The following is a 23,018-nucleotide window of genomic DNA, read 5'->3' as shown; positions in this document are numbered from 1 at the left end:
TACATAACCACGTTAGCGTTATTACACACAACAAAGTTAACGATAATACTATCCAGTATTCTTGGGGTCTCTCTTAACGCGTGCAGGGCAGACCGGAGAACTATGAAAGTATGAGCGGAGGGGTCGCGGGAGCATTCAAGCGCCGGAGCCGACATCCCTCGCGGCGTTAGGTGCCCAGTGCCCCGGGCTTCCCAGTTCCCGCAGTCGTTACCTGCGTCGGGCCAGCACTCGCCAGGCCGGGTAGAGGGCGGTTCCCAGCCGCGAACTCCGCGCCTCCGCGCTCCCAGGCCGCGGCCCCAGCAGGCCTGGCGCAGCTGCACAACCCACCGTCCCTAGACACGGGCGAGTCCCTGGAGGGGAAACGATTGACACAGCTGCCTGCACTGCGCCCCCGGCCCTCCCTGGCGGCACCTGCGTCTCCCGGCGTGGTCAGGAGCTGCAACGGGCTCCCGAGCCCGGGCGGGCAAAGCCCGCCACAACCGCTCCTCCCGCCGCCGGCTCCCGCGCCTAGCCGCGAGTATAGCGCCCTCGCGGACCCGGACTACAACTCCCGTCGGGCGCTGCGGCCGGGCCAATGGCGGGCGCCGGAGCATGCGGGAAGCAGCGCCTGCGCGGCGGTTTGAGTAAGCGGCCGCGCGATTGGCTGCGGGGTCGGACGGCCGCGCGGGGCCTGTGGGAAGCGGAGTGACGGAGCGAGCGGCTGTTGGAGGAAGGAGGTGGGGGCCGGGAGCGCAAATGGCGTTGAGATGGTTCAGGGCCCTGTTCAAACTCCAGCGCTGACCATTCACCGGCGGAAGCGGCGGCGCAGGAGGCGGCGGCGGCCTAGCGGGGGCACGTAGCGGGCTCCGGTACCTGCTCTGGCGGCGGCGGCCAGAGAGGCCTAGGCCCGGGCCCGGCCGGCGGCGCTCAAGGCGGGGAGGGAAGTTGCGGTGCCGCCGCTCCCCCCCCTCCCTCCACCGGGTTTCCTATTTACCCAGAGCGGAGTCGCGGGTTCTGACGGTGGCGGAGCCCCTTGCCTCTCTTCGCGCACAAGCCGGCCCTGTTCTCTCGCGCGGGGCTCCCGCGCCCGTCCGTGGGCCGTTGGGAGCAGGAGAGGCGGAGGCGGCCCGAGGCCAAAGCACCCGCCAGGCGCCGAGGGTAAGTGAGGTCTCGGGCGGCTGCCTAGGCCCGGAGGGAGCCAGGGAGGGTGGGGGAGGCAGGGGTCTGGAAGTCTCGCTATTTCACCCACACAGCCTCTGAGGAAGTTGGGCAGGGGAACGACCTGGAGAACTCTCTTTTCCCTCTTTTATTTTTCCTTTTTCTGAGTTCCTTTCGGGCGGCCACTGATTTGCCTCCCTCCCCAAGCGCGGTCAAGTGCGTTGGTTTCAGCCCTGAATCCTTTGCCGTCTTTCCTCCGCCCCTGGCCGCCACTAAGGCCTTACACTGCCCTGGGGATTCAGTGGCAGAGGCTTCCGGGGCGTCGGAAGCTACATCCCGTTCCTGGCGGTGGGGGTGGGGAGGAGAAAAGTTGCGTGAGCTTCCAGAGGGAGGGGACCGCGTCTCCTGCTCCCCCCCCCCCCCCCCCCCGGTGCACCGACCGCCCCCAGGTGAGAATCTCTAGGTGGTTAGCTTCATCCTTTCCGGCTTTCACTCCTTGGTGGAAGCCCCTAAACCCCTGGGGGTCCTAAAGAAGCTACACTTGGTTGAGGGTTAAGTGTGAGGACTTTTTAATCCCAGCGCACGTTCCTGAAAATTCGACCTGGTTTTGGGCAGAGAGGCAAGGGCCCAACGACTGTAAAGACTTGGTTGTGAATCATTCTTTCCTTTTTAGTTAGGAAAGTCTTTGGAGTTTGAAGCCTGACTGAGCAAGATAGCTTGTGTACTTGAGATATACTTAAAGTATGTCAACTGTGTCCGCACTCTTACACTAATTTGTACGTACTTTACACTCTAGGCATTAATAATGTTATCGCGATAGTATGTCTAGTGACTTTACAGACAGACATGGAAAACTATAAAATAAATCAAAAGTAGGGGATATTACATAATGAATTCCCATGTATTTGCCGCTCAGATACAACAGTTCTTAATTCTTAACCGAGTGTTTTTCATCTACACACTTTCCATTCCACATCCTTTAAAGCTAGAGAATTGCTGACATTATTTCATCAGTATTTTAGTACATAATTGTAAAAGACATGGACACTTAAACAAGCATGATTTTCTTATCGCTTAAAATAGTTAACTCTTTCATATCAAGTGTTCATCTGCAGACTTTCAACTTGCAACAGTGAATGCTTTGTGGTTCCAAGACCATTTTACTGCAAGACCACTAGTTTTTCTCCTGCGGGCCCAAAGGAGCTCAAGTCTAAATTTTTGGTGTGTCATTTAGTCAGCATTTTTAGGTGGTTACCTTGTGAGTGTATACAAAATGTTTCAGCTTTGTTGGTGTACATGTAAATGCAGGTCTGTAGATGAGGGCTTTAAATTCTTGAAGGAATGAAATGACTTTTTTCTTTTGTTCTTGCAGCTGCCAAATATACTTAGTTTTGTTTAGACTGGACCTAACAGGAAAGCCAAAGATTCTTTAGTGTCAATCTACAGTAGATCTCAGGAAAAAGTTTTGTGACATTTTAAAAGGTCTTCACACTATTTTTTCTTAATGCAGATCTGTATGATGACTAAGTTATTACTTTGTCAAATTAGAATTGGTTTCTAGCCAAACACGAGAGAGGAAAATTATCATTGAATATACATAAAACTAAGTTTATAGTGACATAAGTTCCAAGAGTTTAAGTTAGTAAAGGAAAAATATGTTTAAAGTATAGACCAAAACGTATTCAAGAGTAGAAGTCAAATATTATTCTACTTGTCATATTTTAAATTTCAAATTATGAAGCTTTTTTTCCCCCAAATCTAGACAGTGATCTTTTTTGGGTATATTTAATAAATTGACATTTAAACTTTAGGAGGTCAAAGTGTAGGAAATGATAAGAATTGATAGTGTTTAAGAAGTACTGTTACTTTAAAAAGTGTTTTATTCTTTTGATTTACTATTTTGAATTTTTTTTGTTATAGTATTTGTTATTATGTAGATACAACAGATGAGTCCACTTATCCTTTATAAAGCAAAGAGGAAAATTTACAGGTTTCTGATGCTTCATTTAATAATTAGCAGACTGGTGTAATATGCTGGAATTCACCAGCTTCAGAAAACGTAACTCTGCAGTTGAAGACAAAGAAGATAGAATACGTTTTTTTGTGATTAGGGAGATGACCGACTAGAGAATATTTTTCAAGCCACAGTTTAAACTACATTAGACCAAGGATCAGGATCTTTAAGATTGTATTAAAGGCTGCAGGTTCTAATACATAAGAAAGTAGCACCATTTTCCCGACTTTTTCCCCTTCCTATGAATAAATGCTTTGACATTTCAAGACCTAATTGAGTCAATTACTTGATATTTCTGAGATACTGAAAAAAATTAACATTTTGTGCATAAGATTTTATAGGAGTAATGACCCTATTCAGATTATTTTCTTAAGGTAAAAGTGATATTTATGAGAATAGTACATAGATTCATTTGAAACTTAAAAAAAATGGATATTCCACTCTTAAGTTGGTTTTGTGGATAAGTTGATTAATCCTTATGCTTGCTTACTTTGTAAGTGTATGACTATGTACTCATTATAAAAAAAAAAAATTAGATATGGAAGTATGTAGAATAAAAAAATGAGCCCCTCTCTTTATACACCTTCCCTGTATGTATTCAACCATTTTTAAAGTTTGTATCTTGACTGTTGAAAAGCCCCCATGGGGGAGAATCCCTGGGTTATTTTTATATTCAGTGTTAACGCTGGTTAAGTGTTTGGTGATTGTATATTTTCTTTTCTTCCCCCCCACCCCCCCCCCACAGAGAATATGAAACAGGTGTCAAAATGACATCCAGATTTGGGAAAACCTACAGTAGGAAAGGAGGAAATGGCAGTTCAAAATTTGATGAAGTCTTTTCCAACAAACGGACCACCCTTAGCACAAAATGGGGAGAGACAACATTTATGGCTAAATTAGGGCAGAAGAGGCCCAATTTCAAACCAGATATCCAAGAAATTCCGAAGAAACCTAAGGTGGAAGAAGAAAATACTGGAGATCCTTTTGGATTTGATAGTGATGATGAGTCTCTACCAGTTTCTTCAAAGAATTTAGCCCAGGGTAAGGGTTCCTCTCATTCAGAATCTAGTGAAGCTGCTCAGCTGGAAGATGTCACTTCTGTACTTGAAGCTAATAGCAAAATTAGTCATGCAGTTGGTGAAGACAGCGTTGGGTCTGATAAATGCTTACATTTGGAAGAAACTTTGGTTGGGAAAGAAAAGAGCACAAACCGAATCTTAGAAGATGATGCAAGCAAAAGTAGCTGTGCTAAATTAATGACTTCAGGTAAGTTTTTAATTCCTTCCTTCCTTTCTTTCTCTCTCTCTCTCTTTTTTTTTTTTTTTTTTTTTTTTTTGGTTAAGTGATCTCTATACCCAACTTGACTCATGGGGCTTGAACTCATGACCCTGAGATCAAGAGTTGGATGCTCTTCTGACAGAGCCAGCCAGGCACCCCTTGAATTTCTTTATTCTGAGCCAGGAGACCTTTGTGTATGCCATTTAGTTATTAAATGCTTTAAATTCTAAAATATCCTGCTGCTTGGGTTTTCTTCCTGCATTTGTGATTAATGGGGGCTTTAGATAATTTGTAGAAGAGACTTAAAAACATTAAAGAAACCAATTGGGGGTTGAAATTTTACTTAAGCAGCTTGGATATTAATGTTTCCAGACTGTTACTTGTGGTGCATTTTGGGAACAGTTTTTCCTTCCTCCCCAACTCCATTTCTAGTAAGAAACATGTCTTTTTGTTGTGTTAGGATGACACAGTATCTTACATTAGTGGGGAAGATCTGTATTGTTACTGATAATGAAAATGAGATGAGCATTTACAATGAGGATTAGGTTTAGGAGTGTTAGACTTTTTTTCAAAACTAGTTTAGAAAGATTAAGGAGGTATTGTGGAAACATTGAGAAATTGAACTTCATTGCAATTTGAGATTTGTGGAGTCTGGTGCCAGTAGCAACTTGTATTAATATATTTTAATCCACAAAACCAGTTGTATTTTTAAAGTGTTAATTTGTAAATCTGGCATCTAGGCTTCATTCGAAAAATAACATATTCTATCCGTTTTACCTCTACTCCCTTCGTAAAGGATTTGAGACTTCGGGTAAACGGTAAAAGTGCAATTAACTGAAACACTAAAGAACTAAGCTTAGAGGTAGCAGGAGAGACAGTGTGCTTGCTTTATTAGCAATAGGACAAGGATGGCACTGTAGTTGAAAACAGACCTTAGTTTCCGACTTCTTGGCAAAGTTTGGTGATACGAAAGGTTATATAGATCTCATATTTTGAAAGGAAGTAAAGACAAAACTTTCCTAGTACTGAATTCTCAAGAGGAGTTTGTCCTCGAGGCTTAATATAAGTGCCTCAAACAATATAATAAAAGACTTTGCCTTGCATAGTTTTACTAAAAATGTTGGACATTTTTCACTCTTTCTCACCCTTGGATGAGAGGATGAGCGAGCCAGCTGTTATTGTCATTCCCTTGATCCTCTTGGTTAATTCTGATTTGGCTGTCCTTATGCTTTGCCCACATTTCTCTTGACACATTGTTCAAAACTTAAGGTTAGGTTAATCTTTCACTAAAAAAAAAAACCAGCTTAGGGGCTCCTGGGTGGCTCAGTCGGTTAAGCGTCTGACTTCAGCTCAGGTCATGATCTCTCAGTTTGTGAGTTCAAGCCCCACCTCAGGCTCTGCTGACAGCTTGGATCCTGTGGCCTGATTCAGATTCTGTGTCTCCCTCTGTCTCTGCCCCTCCCTTGCTTGCACTCACTCTCTCTGTCAAAAATAAATAAACATTAAAAAAAATAAAAAACAGCTTAAAAACTTTCCCAATTCAGCTTCTAAGCATGTATTATAAGTCACAGGACTGTTGAACCAAAATAAACTAACTCAGTTCTCCTTACTGTACAGATGAGGCTCAAAGAGGTCAAGTGACTGTCCAAGGTTGGCTAGTGGCAGATTTGGAATAATATTCATTTATTAATTTTCAACATATTGAGCACATACTACATTACCTCCACTGTGATAGGCTGTGAGAGTGCTGTTCCACTTGCGTTATCCAGTATTCTTACTGCTCTCTTGTCCTCTGATAGTTAATCCACAATGGGGGCAGATAGGCTGGAGGAAGGAACGTGAGGCTGAGGAAGTGGCGAAACTGGTCAAGAAGGCAGACACAGCTTCCCCAAGTGCTAACTTTTGGAGAACTGGGCATCACTAGCAGGCAAAGTGTTTAGGTAGAGGGACAATAGAAACTTGGAAATTAAATCTACATAGATAGAAGTTGCTTATATTGCATATACATCTGTGTATGTCCAAACTGCCATTTGAAGTTGTTTGGTGGGAATTGGAAACAGTTTTCTGTAGAAATGAGATATTAGCTTCCCAGTCTGATAAAGCTAAATTGTAGTTCTAATGCTGACACTGTGGACTTAAGAATCCAAACTCCATGGTGATGGTTTTATGAGTAGAAAATGGGTACTAAAATACAGATAGATGTTCAAGAACATCTTATCCCTCTTCCTCCTTCACAGGTCATCCTTAGTGTAAAGGGAATGGGGTAGCACTATGAACATTTTTTTCTCCTTTCCCTTGGCCACCTAGAGCTGCAGCAACCCTAGCGGCCCCCTGTAGGATAAGAAGGGAACTTTGAAGGAGTGCTTTTAGTTCTCATGGTAGTTGTAGTTCTGAGGTCTTAAAAACCATTTATAGGTTTGTGTAAGTTAGTTATAGTTTTGGAAATATTTTTACATGGTATGACCTTGCTTTTCATTCCCCCTCCCCTCTAACATTTGGGCGTTTCCCTGTATCTAGACTCTTGCATTACTGTCTGTCATATTGTTATTGCCTTTACTCTCATGCAGAAAGAAGCCTTCTGGTTGTAATTGAAGTTTAGAAACCCAAACTTAAATTTGTGAAAAAAAAATTGTGTTTAATGTTTATTTATTTGGTGGGGGGGTGGGGACAGAGAGAGAGAGAATCCCAAGCACATTCCACGCTGTGAGCACAGAGCCCAATGAGCACAGAGCCCAACGCGGGCCTCCATCACACAAGTCGTGAGATTGTGACCTGAGCCAAAAGGATACTTAAGCGACTTGAGCCACCCAGGCACCCTACTAAACTTAAATTTTTGATAAAGGGGGTCTTTTTGGATTAAAGATTCTTCGAGAATGACAATGTTTTGGACTTAAGATGAAACTGCTTGTACATGTAATGTCTCAGAAAACCCTTGCAGGTCGTTTTTACACACTTTATTCAAGAAAGAACCTTTGAGAAATTTTATTGTAGTTTGTTCATAGTGTAGTAGCTAAGTTCCATTGTATCCTTCCTGTGGGAAGTGCCTGCTCCTTCAGATCATTTTCACTGTGAAATTATTTCGGTGAAAAGGGCTTATCCAAGCTCAAATTTACTGTAAAAATTTCTCCTGGCATCAAGTTTTAAAGTGCATCTCTTTCTCTACAGGGGAATATGTGGTTAATTTTTAGCTACTTTTAAAATTATAGGTAAAATATTTTATACCAGGTATTACTTTTAAAAACTGTGGCTCATTTGAAGAGGAAACACAGAATAAGGTTATGATAAAATGTATTATAGTTGCCATTTTCCAGATAGATTTTTTTTTTTTTTAATTTTTTTAACGTTTATTTATTTTTGAGACAGAGAGAGACAGAGCATGAACAGGGGAGGGTCAGAGAGAGGGAGACACAGAATCTGAAACAGGCTCCAGTCTCTGAGCTGTCAGCACAGAGCCCGACGCGGGGCTCGAACTCATGGACCGCGAGATCATGACCTGAGCCGAAGTCGACCGCTTAACCGACTGAGCCACCCAGGTGCCCCCCAGATAGATTTTTGATGGGTATGAGAACCAGAATCTAGATTATAAACTGTGAATGAGAACTGCAGAGAAGGATTGAGTTGCTAAAATGTCCTAACTCTTGGGGCGCCTGGGTGGCTCAGTCAGTTGGTTAAGCGTCTGACTTTGGCCCAGGTCATGATCTCACAGTTCGTGAGTTTGAGCCCCGCGTCAGGCTCTGTGCTGACAGCTTGGAGCCTGGAGCCTGCTTTGGATTCTGTGTCACCCTCTCTCTGTTCCTCCCTGCTGACACTCTGTCTCTCCCCACCCCCCCGCAAAAATAGAGATTAAAAACAATTTTTTCAATGTCCTAACTCTTGATTTAAAAAATAAAAAACTTATATCAGCTTCAATAGTTGTCAATATATGGCAAACCTTATTTTATCTACTCTACACACTACTCTTTCCACTTCCTATCCTCTAATCCCTGGATTATTTTAATGCAGATTCAGGACTTCTTATTTTATGTGCAAATACTTCAGTTGTAATTGCTTTTAAGTTGAGTTCTCAAACAGCTTTGCCACTTAAAAATGACTGTTAGCAGTACCTAAAGTTTTGTCCTTTTAAAAGATCTTGGAATATTCTGTAAAGTGTGGTATCCAGGGCTGTGTGCATTAAGGATGAAAGGTTTCTCTTGCCTTTTATATGAGGCTACTTCCATTTTCCATCTTTGTGCTTTCTGCTACAGGTTTTTAATCTGGACTCTAGAATAAAGTATGCAAAGACTTATATTTCCACTTGGCACACTTTCCTTGCCAGCCAGCTGGGATTCAGTCTACACATCTTGCCAAATATTGAGATAACTACTGCATAGGCTCTTAATTTGCATGACTGGTTTTGTAGCCAATGCATTTTTTCCATTTGCTTAAAGCTGTACTGAGTGTTTGTGTGTTAGGGATATTATTGTCAGGAATTTAAGAACTTTGATTTGGAACTGAAGATGATTATTATTTTTTGAATGTTTATTTTTGAGGGGGGGGGGAGAGAGAGAGAGAGAGAGAGAGAGAGAGAGAGAGAGAGGGAGAGAGAACACGAGCGGGGGAGGGGCAGGGAGAGGGAGACACAGAATCCGAAGCAGTCTCCAGGCTCTGAGCTGTCAGAGCCTGTCACAAGGCTCGAACTCACAAACCGCGAGATCATGGCCTAGCCTAAGTCAGACCCTTAACTGACTGAGCCACCCCTGAAGATGATTTTAGGAAAGGGAAATAAATTGTTCTATTCCTGAAAACTTAAAGTAGCCCAGGAACTTGTGAGGTGAGATGAGATTTTCATCTGCGCATTGGATAAAGTACAGATGATTGAGGGTGTTTTTTTTTTTTTAATTTTTAATGTCTATTTATTTTTGAGAGAGAGATCGAGTGAGTGAGCAGGGAAGGGGCAGCGAGAGAGGGAGACACAGAATCTGAAGCAGGCTGCAGACTCTGAGCTGTCAGCACAAAGCCCGACACGGGGCTAAACTCACTAACTGAGATCATGACCTGAGCCAAAGTCAGACACTGAACCGACTGAGCCACTCAGGTACCACTAATGAGAATTAGTAAAGAATTCTGAAAGTGTAGCATCACCAAGAGCTCCTAACCCTTATTTAGGTATTGGACATATTTGTTGTTTAGAATGTATATGTCACACCTAAAATTCTTTTAAGGGAAGTAATGAGACCGATTATTTATTTAGTTCCTACTTTTGTGTTGAGCTCTTATATCTTATATATCAATTGATTCTTAATCAGAACTATGTAAGTCAGGCTTTGTTTCCATTTTATAGAGGGTAAATCACAGTTCAGTGAATAACTTAGATTACTAATAGAAGATTCGAGAAACAAAGTGTTCTCTTCTGTATTCTGATGTGAATGAACTTAATTTTATCATATTTAGAGGCTTACATTTAAAATAACAGTGTCACTTGTTGGTGGGAATGCAAACTGGTGCAGCCACTCTGGAAAACAGTGTGGAGGTTCCTCAAAAAATTAAAAATAGATCTACCCTATGACCCAGCAGTAGCACTGCTAGGAATTTACCCAAGGGATACAGGAGTACTGATGCATAGGGGCACTTGTACCCCAATGTTTATAGCAGCACTCTCAGCAATAGCCAAATTGTGGAAAGAGCCTAAATGTCTATCAACTGATGAATGGATAAAAAAATTGTGGTTTATATACACAATGGAATACTACGTGGCAATGAGAAAGAATGAAATATGGCCCTTTGTAGCAACGTGGATGGAACTGGAGAGTGTGATGCTAAGTGAAATAAGCCATACAGAGAAAGACACATACCATATGCTTTCACTCTTATGTGGATCCTGAGAAACTTAACAGAAACCCATGGGGGAAGGGAAGGGAAAAAAAAAAAACACAACAAAGGTTAGAGTGGGAGAGAGCCAAAGCATAAGAGACTCTTAAAAACTGAGAACAAACTGAGGGCTGATAGGGGGTGGGAGGGTGGGGAGGGTAGGTGATGGGTATTGAAGAGGACATCTTTTGGGATGAGCACTGGGTGTTGTATGGAAACCAATTTGACAATAAATTTTGTATATTAAAAAAAATAATAGTGTCACTGTACAGTTTTAGTTTTATCTTGGCATTGGAGATAATTGATAGGAACACATTCTAGATTCCCTCTTGCCTCTATTTAAATAATTTTCTTTTTTAAAAAAATATTTATTTATCTTGAGAGGAGAGCACACTTATGAGCAAGCAGGGGAGGGGAAAGAGAATCCCAAGCACCTTTTGATCTAAGCCGAAATCAAGAGTCAGTCGCTCAACCAACTGAACCACCAGGTGACCCTGAATACTTTTCTTTTCAATAAAAATTGTGGCCTGGGGTGCCTGGGTGGCTCAGTCCTTTAAGTGTCCGACTCTTGATTTCGGCTCAAGTCATGATCTCATAGTTTATGAGATTGAGCCCTGTGTGGGGCTGTATGCTGACAGCTCAGATTCTGCTTGAGAGTCTCTCTCCCTCCCTCCCTCTCTGCCCCTCCCCTGCTTTTGCTGTTTCTAAATAAATAAATAAACTTAAAAAGAAAAATGTGGCCTAAGTAATTATAATACTTAGCAAATAAAACTGACCTTATTTTTACAAGTAATAAGTATTTTCTACTTTTTTCATTTTTTGCAATATATATTATACAAATGGAAATTTAGTATGCAAATTCTGAAAGACACACTGTAATTTTAAATTTTGTTTATGAGTGGAATTTTAATTTCTTTTAAAGTTTATTTTTTTTAGTAATCTGTACACCCATCATAGGACTTGAACTGACAACCCTGAGATTGAGGCACATGCTTTTCTGACTGAGCCAGCCATGTGCCCCAGAACTTTAATTTCTTGTAAAATATTTTCTTAGTAAAAGGATTATTTTCTTTTTAGGAAAAAAAATTTTTTTTTTTTAACATTTACTTATTTTTGAGAGACAAAGTATGAGCAAAGGAGGGGCAGGGAGAGAGAGGGAGACACAGAATCGGAAGCAGACTTCAGGCTCCGAGCTGTCAGCACGGAGACTGACGTGGGGCTTGAACTCATGAACCACGAGATCATGACCCGATCATGAACTGAGCCACCCAGGCGCCCAAAAGGAGGATTATTTTCAAGGTCTGAGCAATAACAAAAGTGCACGTGACCACTGACAAGTTTCTTCTCGGATCCAGGTTGAATACCAGCCATAGGAGGTAGTATGTAGAAACTGTGAGCATAGTCCATGCCTTCTAGGAATGGAGTTACTGATTTCTGCTGGTAATAACTGCTTTTAAAACGGTGACAACACATTTGTACAACACTTGATGCTTTTCAGAGATTTTCCATATGCATTCCATATTTTTAGAATTTAGAGCCAGGTGATTCACATTTTTCTTGCCCAATCTTTGACTCCAGGAAACAGTCCTCAACTTTTCCAGAGCGCTGATGGTAGAGGAGGATGAATTTGTTCATAGGAAAGTCTGGGGGTTGCTTTCCTTCCAGCCATTCAGCTATTATTTTAGTGTCCTGTGTATGCTGAATGCTCATGTATGTCAATGAACAAGATTTTGCCTTATTCACATTCTAGTGGGCAAGACAGAGATTGAATAGAGAATAAGAAGTGTGCTGAAAATTACAGAAAAATATAGGATCTGGGGTGCCTGGCTGGTCCAGTCGGAAGAGCATGGGACTCTTGATCTCAGGGCTGTGAGTTTAAGCCCCAAATTGGGTGTAGAGATTACATAAATAAACTTTAAAAAAAAGAAAAGAAAAATGTGGGGTCCTTTAAGAGTGTATGGTCTGAGTGAGGGATAGGGGCAAAGCTGACTTCTTGAAAATTTTGTAACAGTGTTTCAACTTTTTTTTTTTTTTTTTCAAGTTTACTCGTTTTTTTTGAGAGAGTGAGAGTGGGTGAGGAGCAGAGAGAGGGAAAGAGAATTTCAAGCAGGCTCTATGCTGTCGGCACAGAGCCTGACATGGGGCTCGATCTTATTAACTGTGAGACCTGACCTGAGCCAAGATCAAGAGTCAGATGCTTAACCAACTGAGCCCCCCAGGTCCCCCAAAGCTGACCCTTAAGTTGGGACCTACTGCTACACTGAGCAAGCATGAAAGTAGCAGAACTTAGTGGCGTGGACAGTGAGGAAGGAGGAGACATTAAGAATGTCTCTCAGTTATCTAATGTGAACATGTGAGCAGATGGTGGTATTGAGATAAGGGGACTTACTTTTTTAATGTTTATTATTTTTGAGAGAGAGAGAGACAGAGTGCGAATGGGGGAGGGGCGGGGGGGGGTGGGAAACAGAATCTGAAGCAGGTTCCAGGCTCCGAGTTGTCAGCACAGAACCAGACACGGGGCTCAGACTCACCAACTGTGAAATCATGACCGGAGCCGAAGTCAGACCTTAACTGACTGAGCCACCCAGGTGCCCCAAGATAAGGGGATGTTTTGAGGGCAGGTTCATCAGTGTAGGTTTGGGCACATTGGATTTGAGACATTTATGAGGCATAGGGTATGCCGGTATGAACGTAGATAAGACTTGGTTGGAGATGATAAATTTGAGATTCAGCATGTAAATGTTACTTGAAATTATATGATTAGATGAAGTCATTAAGGAGAATGTAAGAGGAGAAAACACTGAATAATGAAGAACTTGTTATACTTAATTGATGGAGAGAAGAAGAAAAAAAAACTAGATTAGAAAATTGAATAGAGGCAGCTAGAGCACCAGTAGGAAAATTGAGCCAGTGGTATTTTATAGAAGCCAGTAGAAAGGTGTTCATGAAGGATCAACTGAACTGGAATGCTACTTGCAAAATCAACAAGAATGAGGACTGCAGAATTGGCATTGGAGTGTGCAGCTTGGGTTGGAACAGTCTGAGTAGCGAGTACATAGGATATGGGAGTAGCAAGTGTACACAACTTATTAAAGATATTTGAAGGGGAGAAGAGAGGTTCTGAAAAGTTATGAGGTGATGAGGGTTTCTGGAAGGTTTGATTGCAAAGTAGAGCCTTAGAGCATAGGATTCAAAGCACAAGGTGGGGAGATTGGTCTTAGAAGAAGAGAACCATGTTTCTTGGGTAGGAGGAAAGATGGATGAGAATGTGAGCTTAGTGAAAGGATGGAAGATAGAGTGGTTTTATGGATGAAGACATTATTTTCCCCCATGAAATGATAGAAGAGATTATCCCTGAAAGGAAGATAAGGGCAAGGAAATGTGGGGGCTAGAGTGGAGGGATAAAGGGTTCAAACAGGTGTTGCAGAAAATGGAAGCAGGAGCTGTATAGAGAGAATTTCTGGACGTCAATGAAGCCTTAGTGAAGTCTGTATCATTAAAAACTTATGGTCACTTACCTCATTGTGAGTGCAAACCCCCCCCCCCCCCCCCCCCCCGCTGCTTTAGTAGGCCCTGTTAGCCAGAACCTGCACAGAACGTAGAATATTAGATAGGAAAATTAGAATTATCCTGGATTGTCATTTTTGTCTGACAAGATGTGGTGTGAATAGGTAGAGAAGAAAGAATTTAGGGTATTGTCCAGAGTGAGTGAAATGATTGTGAAATTTAAAACTTTTAGGAGTTGGACAAGGCTGGTGGATAGGAGAAAGGAGAGAGGTCAGTATACTGAGTCTTATTTTTTTTTTTTTAATTCTTTTCAACATTTATTTATTTTTGAGAGAGACAGAGCACAAGCAGGGGAGGAGCAGAGAGACAGGGAGACACAGAATCCAAAGCAGGCTCCAGGCTCCCAGCTGCCAGCACAGAGCCCGACGCAGGGCTCGAACTCCTGGACCATGAGATCATGACCTGAGCTGAAGTCGGCCACTCAACCAACCGAGCCACCCAGGCGCCCCCTGAGAGTCTTGTTAAATAAAAGTCAGGAATGGGGTTACTGGAACAGGTTGGATAGTTGGTAGGTTGTGATTGAGAAGTGAGTTACTAGATTTTAATATTTAAGAGGTGAAGCCTTCTAGGACATGACAAGTTTCCGGGTGAAACTGAGAACTGGTGGCTGAGCTGGAATGTAAAAGACTGTCTTTGGGAGAAGCTTAAAGAACTGTGAGGTCAGGGGATTGGGATTTGATGGAATTCAGGATGGTAGCAAGACTGGCATAAGGGATAGGTTATAAATCCTATGTAAAACCCTTAAATGAAGAATAAGAGGTTGTTAAATGACGAGTTTGGGGAAGATTAGAGGGTAACTAGCTAAGTGACACAAGCCTCAAAAGGATGGGCTTTTATAAGAGGGTGGAGTAGGAATAGTTTTATAAAAAGTCTCTGGAGAGTCAGCATACTAGTGACCCCAAAGCATCCTACTCTCAGATACTGAAAGGGGCTGCAGGGTAAGAGGCATATGTATGTAGTCAGGGTTCAGCTAGGGCCCAGAAGTGGTAGAGGGAATGAGCCCCCAGGTATATGTGAGTGTGCTGATCACTGAGTCCTGCGTGATTTAGACTTAAGGGTTTGGGTGGTGATGGCAGTTGGTTGTTGGATTTTGAGATTGGAAAGAAGTACCGATACGTTTTGAGTATTAAAGTGTTTGGGAGAAGGTAGATGACAAGATGAGTTTACATTTTGGATCATGACCCAGAGAAACAGATGAGAAGCATGGTGTCTTTAGAACCAAATTTTCTGATGGCAATTTTCAAACCTTCTTTGTTTGTTCACTCATTGTCTGAAAAGTGTTTGAAAACTGTCCCTGCTTCATATATCCCCTATATATTTTTTTAAGTTTGAGTCTTATCAGTCAAGATCCCAGCTGGAAATAGGCGGCATGCCCCAATTAGGCTAATACCAAGAAAGTGTATTTATAAAGGGACTATTTACAAAGTTGTGGGGAAAATGTTACGGAAATCACAAGGGGTGGTGCCCTAGACTTGGTTAGCAAGCAGTGAAGCTATTATCACCCATTTTCACAGGGACAGGGGGAATATCTGAGCTGTATAGAGGAAGCCACCTTAAGGGAGCAGTATCCTTTTGTTGAGAGGCCTAATAAGGAAAGTGCTGGTGGGAGGGAGGGGGGATGGGGGGTGGGGAGGTGGGGGGGGGTGGGGCGGGGTGGGGCAGGGTGGTATCATACCTGAACCTAAAGTTCCTCCATTCATCCTGCTGGGGCTCCTTATGGGTAAAACCCAGTGGAAGAAGGAAGGAAACTTTTTGATATAGGTTAGCCTCCTGGGGCTGAGATTCAGGTGGTGAGTGGATCTGGAAGGACAAGTGGAATATACCTGGTGTAGTATTTTAAAAACAAACCCATATAGTTCTATGAAAATGTATATAACTGATTACTATCAAGATATAGAATATTTCTGTTACCTCAAAAGTTCCTTCATGCTTCTTTTTGGTCAGTCTCTTGTCTCACTTCCAACCCCTGGCATCCACTGATCTCTTTTCTGTCCCTGTAGTTTTTATCTTTTCCAAAATGTCATACACCTGGGATCATGTAGTATGTAGTCTAATCAGTCTGGCTTCTTTTATTTAGCATAATGCTTTTAAGAGTATTCCACGTAACAGTTCATTCCTTTTTAATTGCTGAGTAATACTCCATTCTATATATGCCCAAATTCTTTCTTTAGTTGAAGGACATTTGGATTGTTTTCAGTTTTGGGCAATTATGAATGAAGCTGCCATAAACATTCACATTTAGATTTTTGTTAGACATATTTCCTCATTTCTCTTGGGTAAGTACCTAGGTTATGAAAATATTGATCTTAAATTTAAATGCTTGCAAAAGATGTAATTTCCTGTAAAAAAAAAAAAAAAGAATTTCCTATGAATATTGATGTTTTAAAATAAAACATTTAAGTATCTGTGATTTTTTGACCGTTCTATTATAAAAACACAGATACAGAAAACCATACAATACAATGTATAGAAATACCTGTTTGGTTTAATGAATTATTTATAAGAGCAACATGCTTATAACCACCACCCACATTAAGAAATAGAATTTTGGCAACCACTCTAGAATCTCTTCCATCTGTCTCTTCCTTCACCCCCAGAATGACTGCTCTCCTGTCTTTTATCATAATCGCCTTCTTACTTGGAAATGTTGAAATTATTTGCTGTTCACTTTCAAATATTAAAAAAAAAAAAAAAACAAGTTCTTTCACAGCCAGAAGATTTACAGTGCCCCTTTATCTTTTTGAAATTGTAATTTTTTTAAACTTTATTTACTTATTTTGAGAGAGCATCCACGTGGCAGGGGCTGGTGAGGGGAACAGAGGGAGAGAGAATCCTAAGTAGGCTCCATACTGTCAGCATAGAGCCTGACGCGGGGCTTGATCCCATGAACCCTGAGATCATGACCTGAGCTGAAATCAGGAGTCGGATGCTTGTATTTCTATTCCACTTTGCCTTCAGAATTTTATCCTAATGCACGTATTTATGTTTATTTAATAATTCATCCTTTTCATAATTCTTTGTACAGGAATATGTATATATGTTTAAATTTAAAAATTCTTCTAGATTGTTATGAGCACAGTTATTAGTGCATGTTGGTCAACTATGAATACTATACATTTTAAAGGCAAAATTTATTGAAATTTTGGAATTTATTGGAAATGTACATCTTGATGGGCAGGACTTTTTCCAATTAGTGCATGTGTATGAATGTCATTGCTTAGATAATAAAAAGCTTTGGTATCAATCTATTCTTGTTTCTTAATACATGTAAATATTGAGAAAGCATAGTGACAAAAGTAAGGGGAAGAGTTGTTACAGCAGTTTCTATTTGAAAGCAACAATTGGAAACTGCTTGACATGCAAAGGATGTTACCCATACGTTAGAGTTACTCACGTAGTAAGCACAGAAGCCGGTAATCTATCATATTATTTTTTTATAGGTTATGCCAGAATTGGAGCAATATATCACAGTAAGATTAGGAATGGGTGAGCAATATGCCATTATTTATAATGTGGGAGAATGATTAAATCCCAGGTGGGTTGGCATTTCAGATTTTGGACCAGAGTACATGTGGAATTGAGGATTTAGAAATGAATTTTTTCTTTTTTTTTTTTAAACGTTTATTTTTGAGAGAGAGAGAGAGAGAGAGAGAGGGTGTGTGTGTGTGTTTGTGTTTGTGTGTGTATATGTATGTATGTATGTATTTGTGTGTGTGTGTGTGCACGGGAAGGGTGGGGCAGTGGCAGAGGGGAACAAAGGATCCAAAGCAGGCTTATGCTGTCAGCAGAGAGCTGGATATGGGGCTTGAACCCATGAATATCAAGATCATGACCTGAGCTGAAGTTGGATGCTCAACCAACTGACCTACCCAGTTGCCCGAGAAATGAATATCTTTAAACCTCAGTTGTGCCTATATATGTTTTGAAAGGTTTTAGCGTAGTTCTGGGTGTGTCTGTATTAATTTGAAGAGTTAATTGCCACTTGGAAGGTAGGTGCATTGGTCGAGGAGTGACTGGGGTATGTTTCCTGTCTCCTGGTAGGTAGGCAGAGATGGGCATCTTGAGCAGGAGCCATGGGAGCAGGGGCATCTGGTTGGCTCAGTCAGTTAAGCGTCAGACTTCAGCTCAGGTCATGATCTCACTGCTTGTGGGTTTGATTTCTGCAGTCAGACTCTGTGCTGACAGCGCAGAGCCTGGAGCCCGCTTCAGATTCCCTCTCCCTCTCCCTCTCCCCCTATCCCCCCCTCTCTCCCCTCTCTCCCCCCTCCCCCTCCCCCCTCCCCCCTCCCCCCTCCCCCCTCTCCCCCCTCTCTCTCCCCCTCTCCCCCCTCTCTCTCCCCCTCTCCCCCCCCTCTCTCCCCCTCTCCCCCCTCTCTCTCCCCCTCTCCCTCTCTCCCCCTCTCTCCCCCCCTCCTCTCCCCCTCTCTCCCCCCCCTCCCCCTCTCTCCCCCCCCTCCCCCTCTCTCCCCCCCTCCCTCTCTCCCCCCTCTCCCCCTCTCCCCCCTCTCCCCCCTCTCTCCCCCCCCCCTCCCCCCTCTCTCCCCCTCTCTCCCCCCTCCCCCTCCCTCTCCCCCTCCCCCTCTCCCCCTCCCCCTCTCGCCCCCTCCCCCTTTGTCTCCCTCTCCCTCCCTCTCCCTGTCTGTCTCTCTCTGTCTCTCTCTCTCTCTGTCTCTCTCTGTTGCTCCCCCACTGGAGCTCTGTCTCCGTCTCTCTGAAAAATAAACAAACATTAAAAAAAAAAAAGCCACTGGAGTGAACAAGCTCCTTCGTTGCTGGTAGGTTGTCATAGTTAAGGCTTTCCATAGGTAATGTTGATGGGGCATGTGGGAAGGTTAAATTGACCAGGACTGCTCTGTGATTTGGACTATCTGTGTAGTGGGCCCAGCTGAGTAGCACTTTTGAAAGCTGTTTGATATTTACTGTTTTATCTTTTTTTTTTATGGCTTTATCTTTTAAATTACATGTAACTTTGGTGTTTTGGTATACTTTATAAAATATAAAGATGTTTTTTTCTTGTTTTTTTAAAAACTATTTTTATTATTTTTAAATTTATTTATTTATTTTTTAATTTACATCCAAGTTAGCATATAGTGCTATAATGATTTCAGGAGTAGATTCCAGTGATTCATCCCCTATGTACAACACCCAATGCTCATCCCAACAAGTGTCTTCCCCAGTGCCCCTTACCCATTTAGCCCATTCCCCACCCGTAACCCCTCCAGCAAGCCTCAGTTCTCTGTATTTAAGAGTCTCTTATGTTTTGCCCCACTCCTTGTTGTAATATTACTTCTGCTTCCCTTCCCTTATGTTCATCTGTTTTGTATCTTAAATTCCTCATATGAGTGAAGTCATATGATATTTGTCTTTCTCTGACTGGCTAATTTCGCTTAGTATGATACCCTCTAGTTCCATCCACGTAGTTGCAAATGGCAAGATTTCATTCTTTTTGGTTGCTGAGTAATACTCCATTGTAGATATATACCATATCTTCTTTATCCGTTCATCCGTTGATGGATGTTTGGGCACTTTCCATACTTTGGCTGTTGTCAGCTGCTATGAACATTGGGGTGCATGTGCCCCTTCGAAACAGCACACCTGTATTCCTTGGATAAATACCTAGTAGTGTAATTGCTGGGTCGTAGGGTAGTTCTATTTTTAATTTTTTGAGGGATCTCTATACTGTTTTCCAGAGTGGCTGCACCAGTTTGTGTTTCCACCAGCAGTGCAAAAGAGATCTTTCTCTGCATCCTCACCAACATCTGTTGTTGCCTGTGTTGTTTATTTTAGCCATTCTGACTGGTGTGAGGTAGTATCTCATTGTGGTTTTAATTTGTATTTCCCTGATGATGAGTGATGTTGAGCGTTTTTTCATGTGTTGGTTGGCCATGTCTTTGGAGAAGTGTCTATTCATGTCTTTTGCCCATGTCTTCACTGAATTGTTTTTTGGATGTTGAGTTTGATTTTTTTTATAGATTTTGTATACTAACCCTTTCTCTGATATGTCATTTGCAAATACTTTATCCCATTCTGTTGGTTGCCTTTTAGTTTTGCTGATTGTTCCCTTTGTTGTGCAGAAGCTTTTTATTTTGATAAGGTGCCCCAGTAGTTCATTTTTGGTTGTTTCCCTTCCCAAAATATAAAGATGTCTTAAATTACCATTTAAAGCGTTTTTTGTTTTTTTTTTTTTTGTTTTTTAATGCCTTTTACCATTCAAATCTTTAAGTAAAATGCAGAGACTGATGTGGGGCTTGAACATGCAAACCACAGGACCATGACCTGAGCGGAAACCAAGTCGGATGCTTAACCAACTGAGCCACCCAGGTGCCCCCCCTTTTTAATTTAAAATGCTGCTGCATGGTCACGTCCATTTCTGTATGTGCTATAAATTCCTTAAATGGTTTCTGTTGATGTGAGACTTTTGGGTTGCTTCCGGTATTTTTGTTTTCTTTTTAAGTTGCTTTATTTTTCAGATACCACTTAATAACTGTGTGACTGTCAGACAGTAACTTATGTCTCTTATCCTTTATCTGCAGAATGGGATGCAGGTTCACATTTCTTTATCTGAAACCTTTGGGACCAGATTTGTCTTGGAATTCAGGATTAATTTGGAAAATAGAAAGTGTGTATATTTTACATCAATACCCCATCAGAGTCTGAGACAGCATTCTAATCAGTGTTTGTTTAGAAAAAGAAAATACATTTCTAAGTAGGATACTCTAAATAGCCTCACTTAGGTGAGGTCAGGTTTTGCTTCAGAATGTATTATGAAAAAATTTAGTTTTCAGAGCTTTCTGGGTGTTGAAATTGTGATAAAAGCATATGAACTGGTAGTAGTACCTACCACAAAAAGTTACTGTGAAATCAAATGAATTAAGATGCAGAAAGTATTTATAACAGTACCAGGCACATACTGAGGGCTAAGTAAGTATAGGTATAGTTCAGCCTGGTTTTATTTCGTCCCCCCCCCCCCCCCCAGCTTTATTGAGAAATAATGAACATATAACATTGGGTACTTTTTTAGTTTTTGATTTTTAAAAATTTATTATTTTTTATTTTTAAGTAATCCATACATCCAATGTGGGGTTCGAACTTACAACCCTGAGATTGAGTTGTATGCTCCACTGACTGAGCCAAACAGGCACCCCTCTAGTTTGATTTTTTTTTTTTGTACTTTGATTATTTATGTGTATATATATATATATATATTTTGGGGGGGAGTGCAGGCAGGGAAGGAGCCGGGGGGGGGGGTGGTCGGGGACAGAGAATCCAGAGGTGGGCTCTGCACTGACAACCTGACAGAGAGCCCAATGTGGGGCTGGAACTCATGAACTGGGAGATCATGACCTGAGCTGAAGTCAGATGGTCAACTGACTGAACCACCCATGTGCCCCTTTTTTGTACTTTGATTTTTAATTGTGTATGAAATAAAGTATCTTTTCATAAGTTATTAATTCATTTCTGTTTCTTTTTCTATAAATTGTCTATGTCTCCAGCTTTTTTGTGTGTGTGAGATGTTGGACTTACTAATGTGTACGAATTTATTTTAATTAAAGAAAAATTTTTAAGTTTACTTTGAGAGAGAGCGCATGAGCGTGGTAGAGGCAGAGAGAGAGGGGAGAGAGAATCCCAAGCAGGGCCCAATGTGGGGCTTGAACTCATGAACCGAGGTCATGCATCATGACCTGGGCTGAAATCAAGAGTCAGGCACTTAACCAACTGAGAGCCACTCAGGCACCCAAGAATTTTTTTAAATTTTTTTTTTTTTTTAACGTTTATTTATTTTTGAGACAGAGAGAGACAGAGCATGAACGGGGGAGAGTCACAGAGAGAGGGAGACACAGAATTTGAAACAGGCTCCAGGTTCTGAGCTGTCGGCACAGAGCCCGACGCGGGGCTCGAACTCACGGACCGTGAGATCGTGACCTGAGCCGAAGTCTGACGCTTAACCGACCAAGCCACCCAGGCGCCCCAAGAATTTTTAATATATTAAGGAAATTATTAGCTTTTTGCATTTCCCTAATGACTAATGATGAGCATTTTTCATGTGCTTATTTGATGTCAGTATAGTTTCTTGGCTGATGCCTGTTCACATTTTTTTGCTCATTTTTAATTGGATTGTTTATTTTCTCATTGAACTTTAAAGAGTTCTTTATATATTTTATATAAAGGTCTTTTATCAAGTATATTTATTGCAGACATTTTCTCTTGAGTCTGTGGCTTGTCTTTGCATTGTTTTAACAGTGTCTTCTGCAGAGCAGAACTGATTTTAATCAAGTCCCATTTTATCAAATACTTCTTTTATGGCAAGGGAGTACACTTTCTTCTTCCCTAGGTATTCCTTTGTTGGACAGTTCTAATTGATCTTTAGTATTTTTGCTCATTAGTCCTTATAGTTTCAATGAATTGAATGATCTTTACACAGTGAATATGTTTGTTCTCTCTTCTCATGACAACCACTCTGATATTTAAAGGCAGCTTGCATATGATGGAGGTACCCCTTACTGCCCAAATTAACTTTTCTAGTTACCTCACCTGTATTTAGTCAGTAATCGTCTCCAAAGCCTCTTTATCTGTCTGTGCAGTCGTCTTTGTCAAAAGTCAAAGGTTTTGTTTAAATTTAACCTTCAGCAAATCATGTGATACACATTTGTCCAAAACATTAGGTTTGAGTTCTTTATCTGGATCTCTTCTATTAATGTGGATTATGATGGTTTATCTGCTTTAGTATTTCAATTTTTAGCTGCTACCAAAGGTAGTAAAATGTAATAGAACTCAGGGTGGATCTTTTTATGGGGTGTTTTGGCCATTTGTTTAATTGGTAACTGTTCATGTCATGAGCCTCGCTGGGCCTGTTTTTCCTCATCTGTGTTGATGGCTTTGGTGAAAGTGAAAGGAAATATATTCACTTTCTTACAAGGGTGAAAGAAGTATATATGTTGTTAGTATGTATATACATACTAGCATACAGTTACATGTGTATATCTGTATGTATCTAGCTTCAGTAAACATTAATTCATGGTCAGTCTTGTTTCATTTTTATTCTTATATACTTTTTTTTTAATGTTTATTTATTTTTGAGAGAGACAGAGTGCCAGGAGGGGAGGGCCAGAGAGAGAGGGAGACACAGAATCTGAAGCAGGCTCCAGCCTCTGAGTTGTCAGCAGAGCCTAATGAG

General features: G+C 41.6%; 1 protein-coding gene across 4 annotated transcripts in view; it reads left to right on the top strand.

The window, feature by feature from the left end:
• Nucleotides 1-1,054: 1,054 nt before the first annotated feature.
• Nucleotides 1,055-23,018, top strand: part of WAPL (WAPL cohesin release factor) — a 92,926-nt gene continuing 70,962 nt past the window's right edge. For all 4 annotated transcript variants that reach the window (XM_007093137.2, XM_042961175.1, XM_042961174.1 and 1 more), the window contains exons 1-2: nt 1,055-1,137; nt 3,897-4,417. In XM_007093137.2, coding sequence (XP_007093199.2) covers nt 3,919-4,417 — 499 coding nt within the window. In that variant the 5' untranslated portion in view covers nt 1,055-1,137; nt 3,897-3,918. The remainder of the gene's footprint in view (nt 1,138-3,896; nt 4,418-23,018) is intronic.

Source organism: Panthera tigris, chromosome D2 (assembly GCF_018350195.1).
Source record: "Panthera tigris isolate Pti1 chromosome D2, P.tigris_Pti1_mat1.1, whole genome shotgun sequence".
In the NCBI taxonomy this organism is placed as follows: Eukaryota; Metazoa; Chordata; class Mammalia; order Carnivora; family Felidae; genus Panthera; species Panthera tigris.
This window is presented reverse-complemented; position numbering and strand designations above follow the sequence as displayed.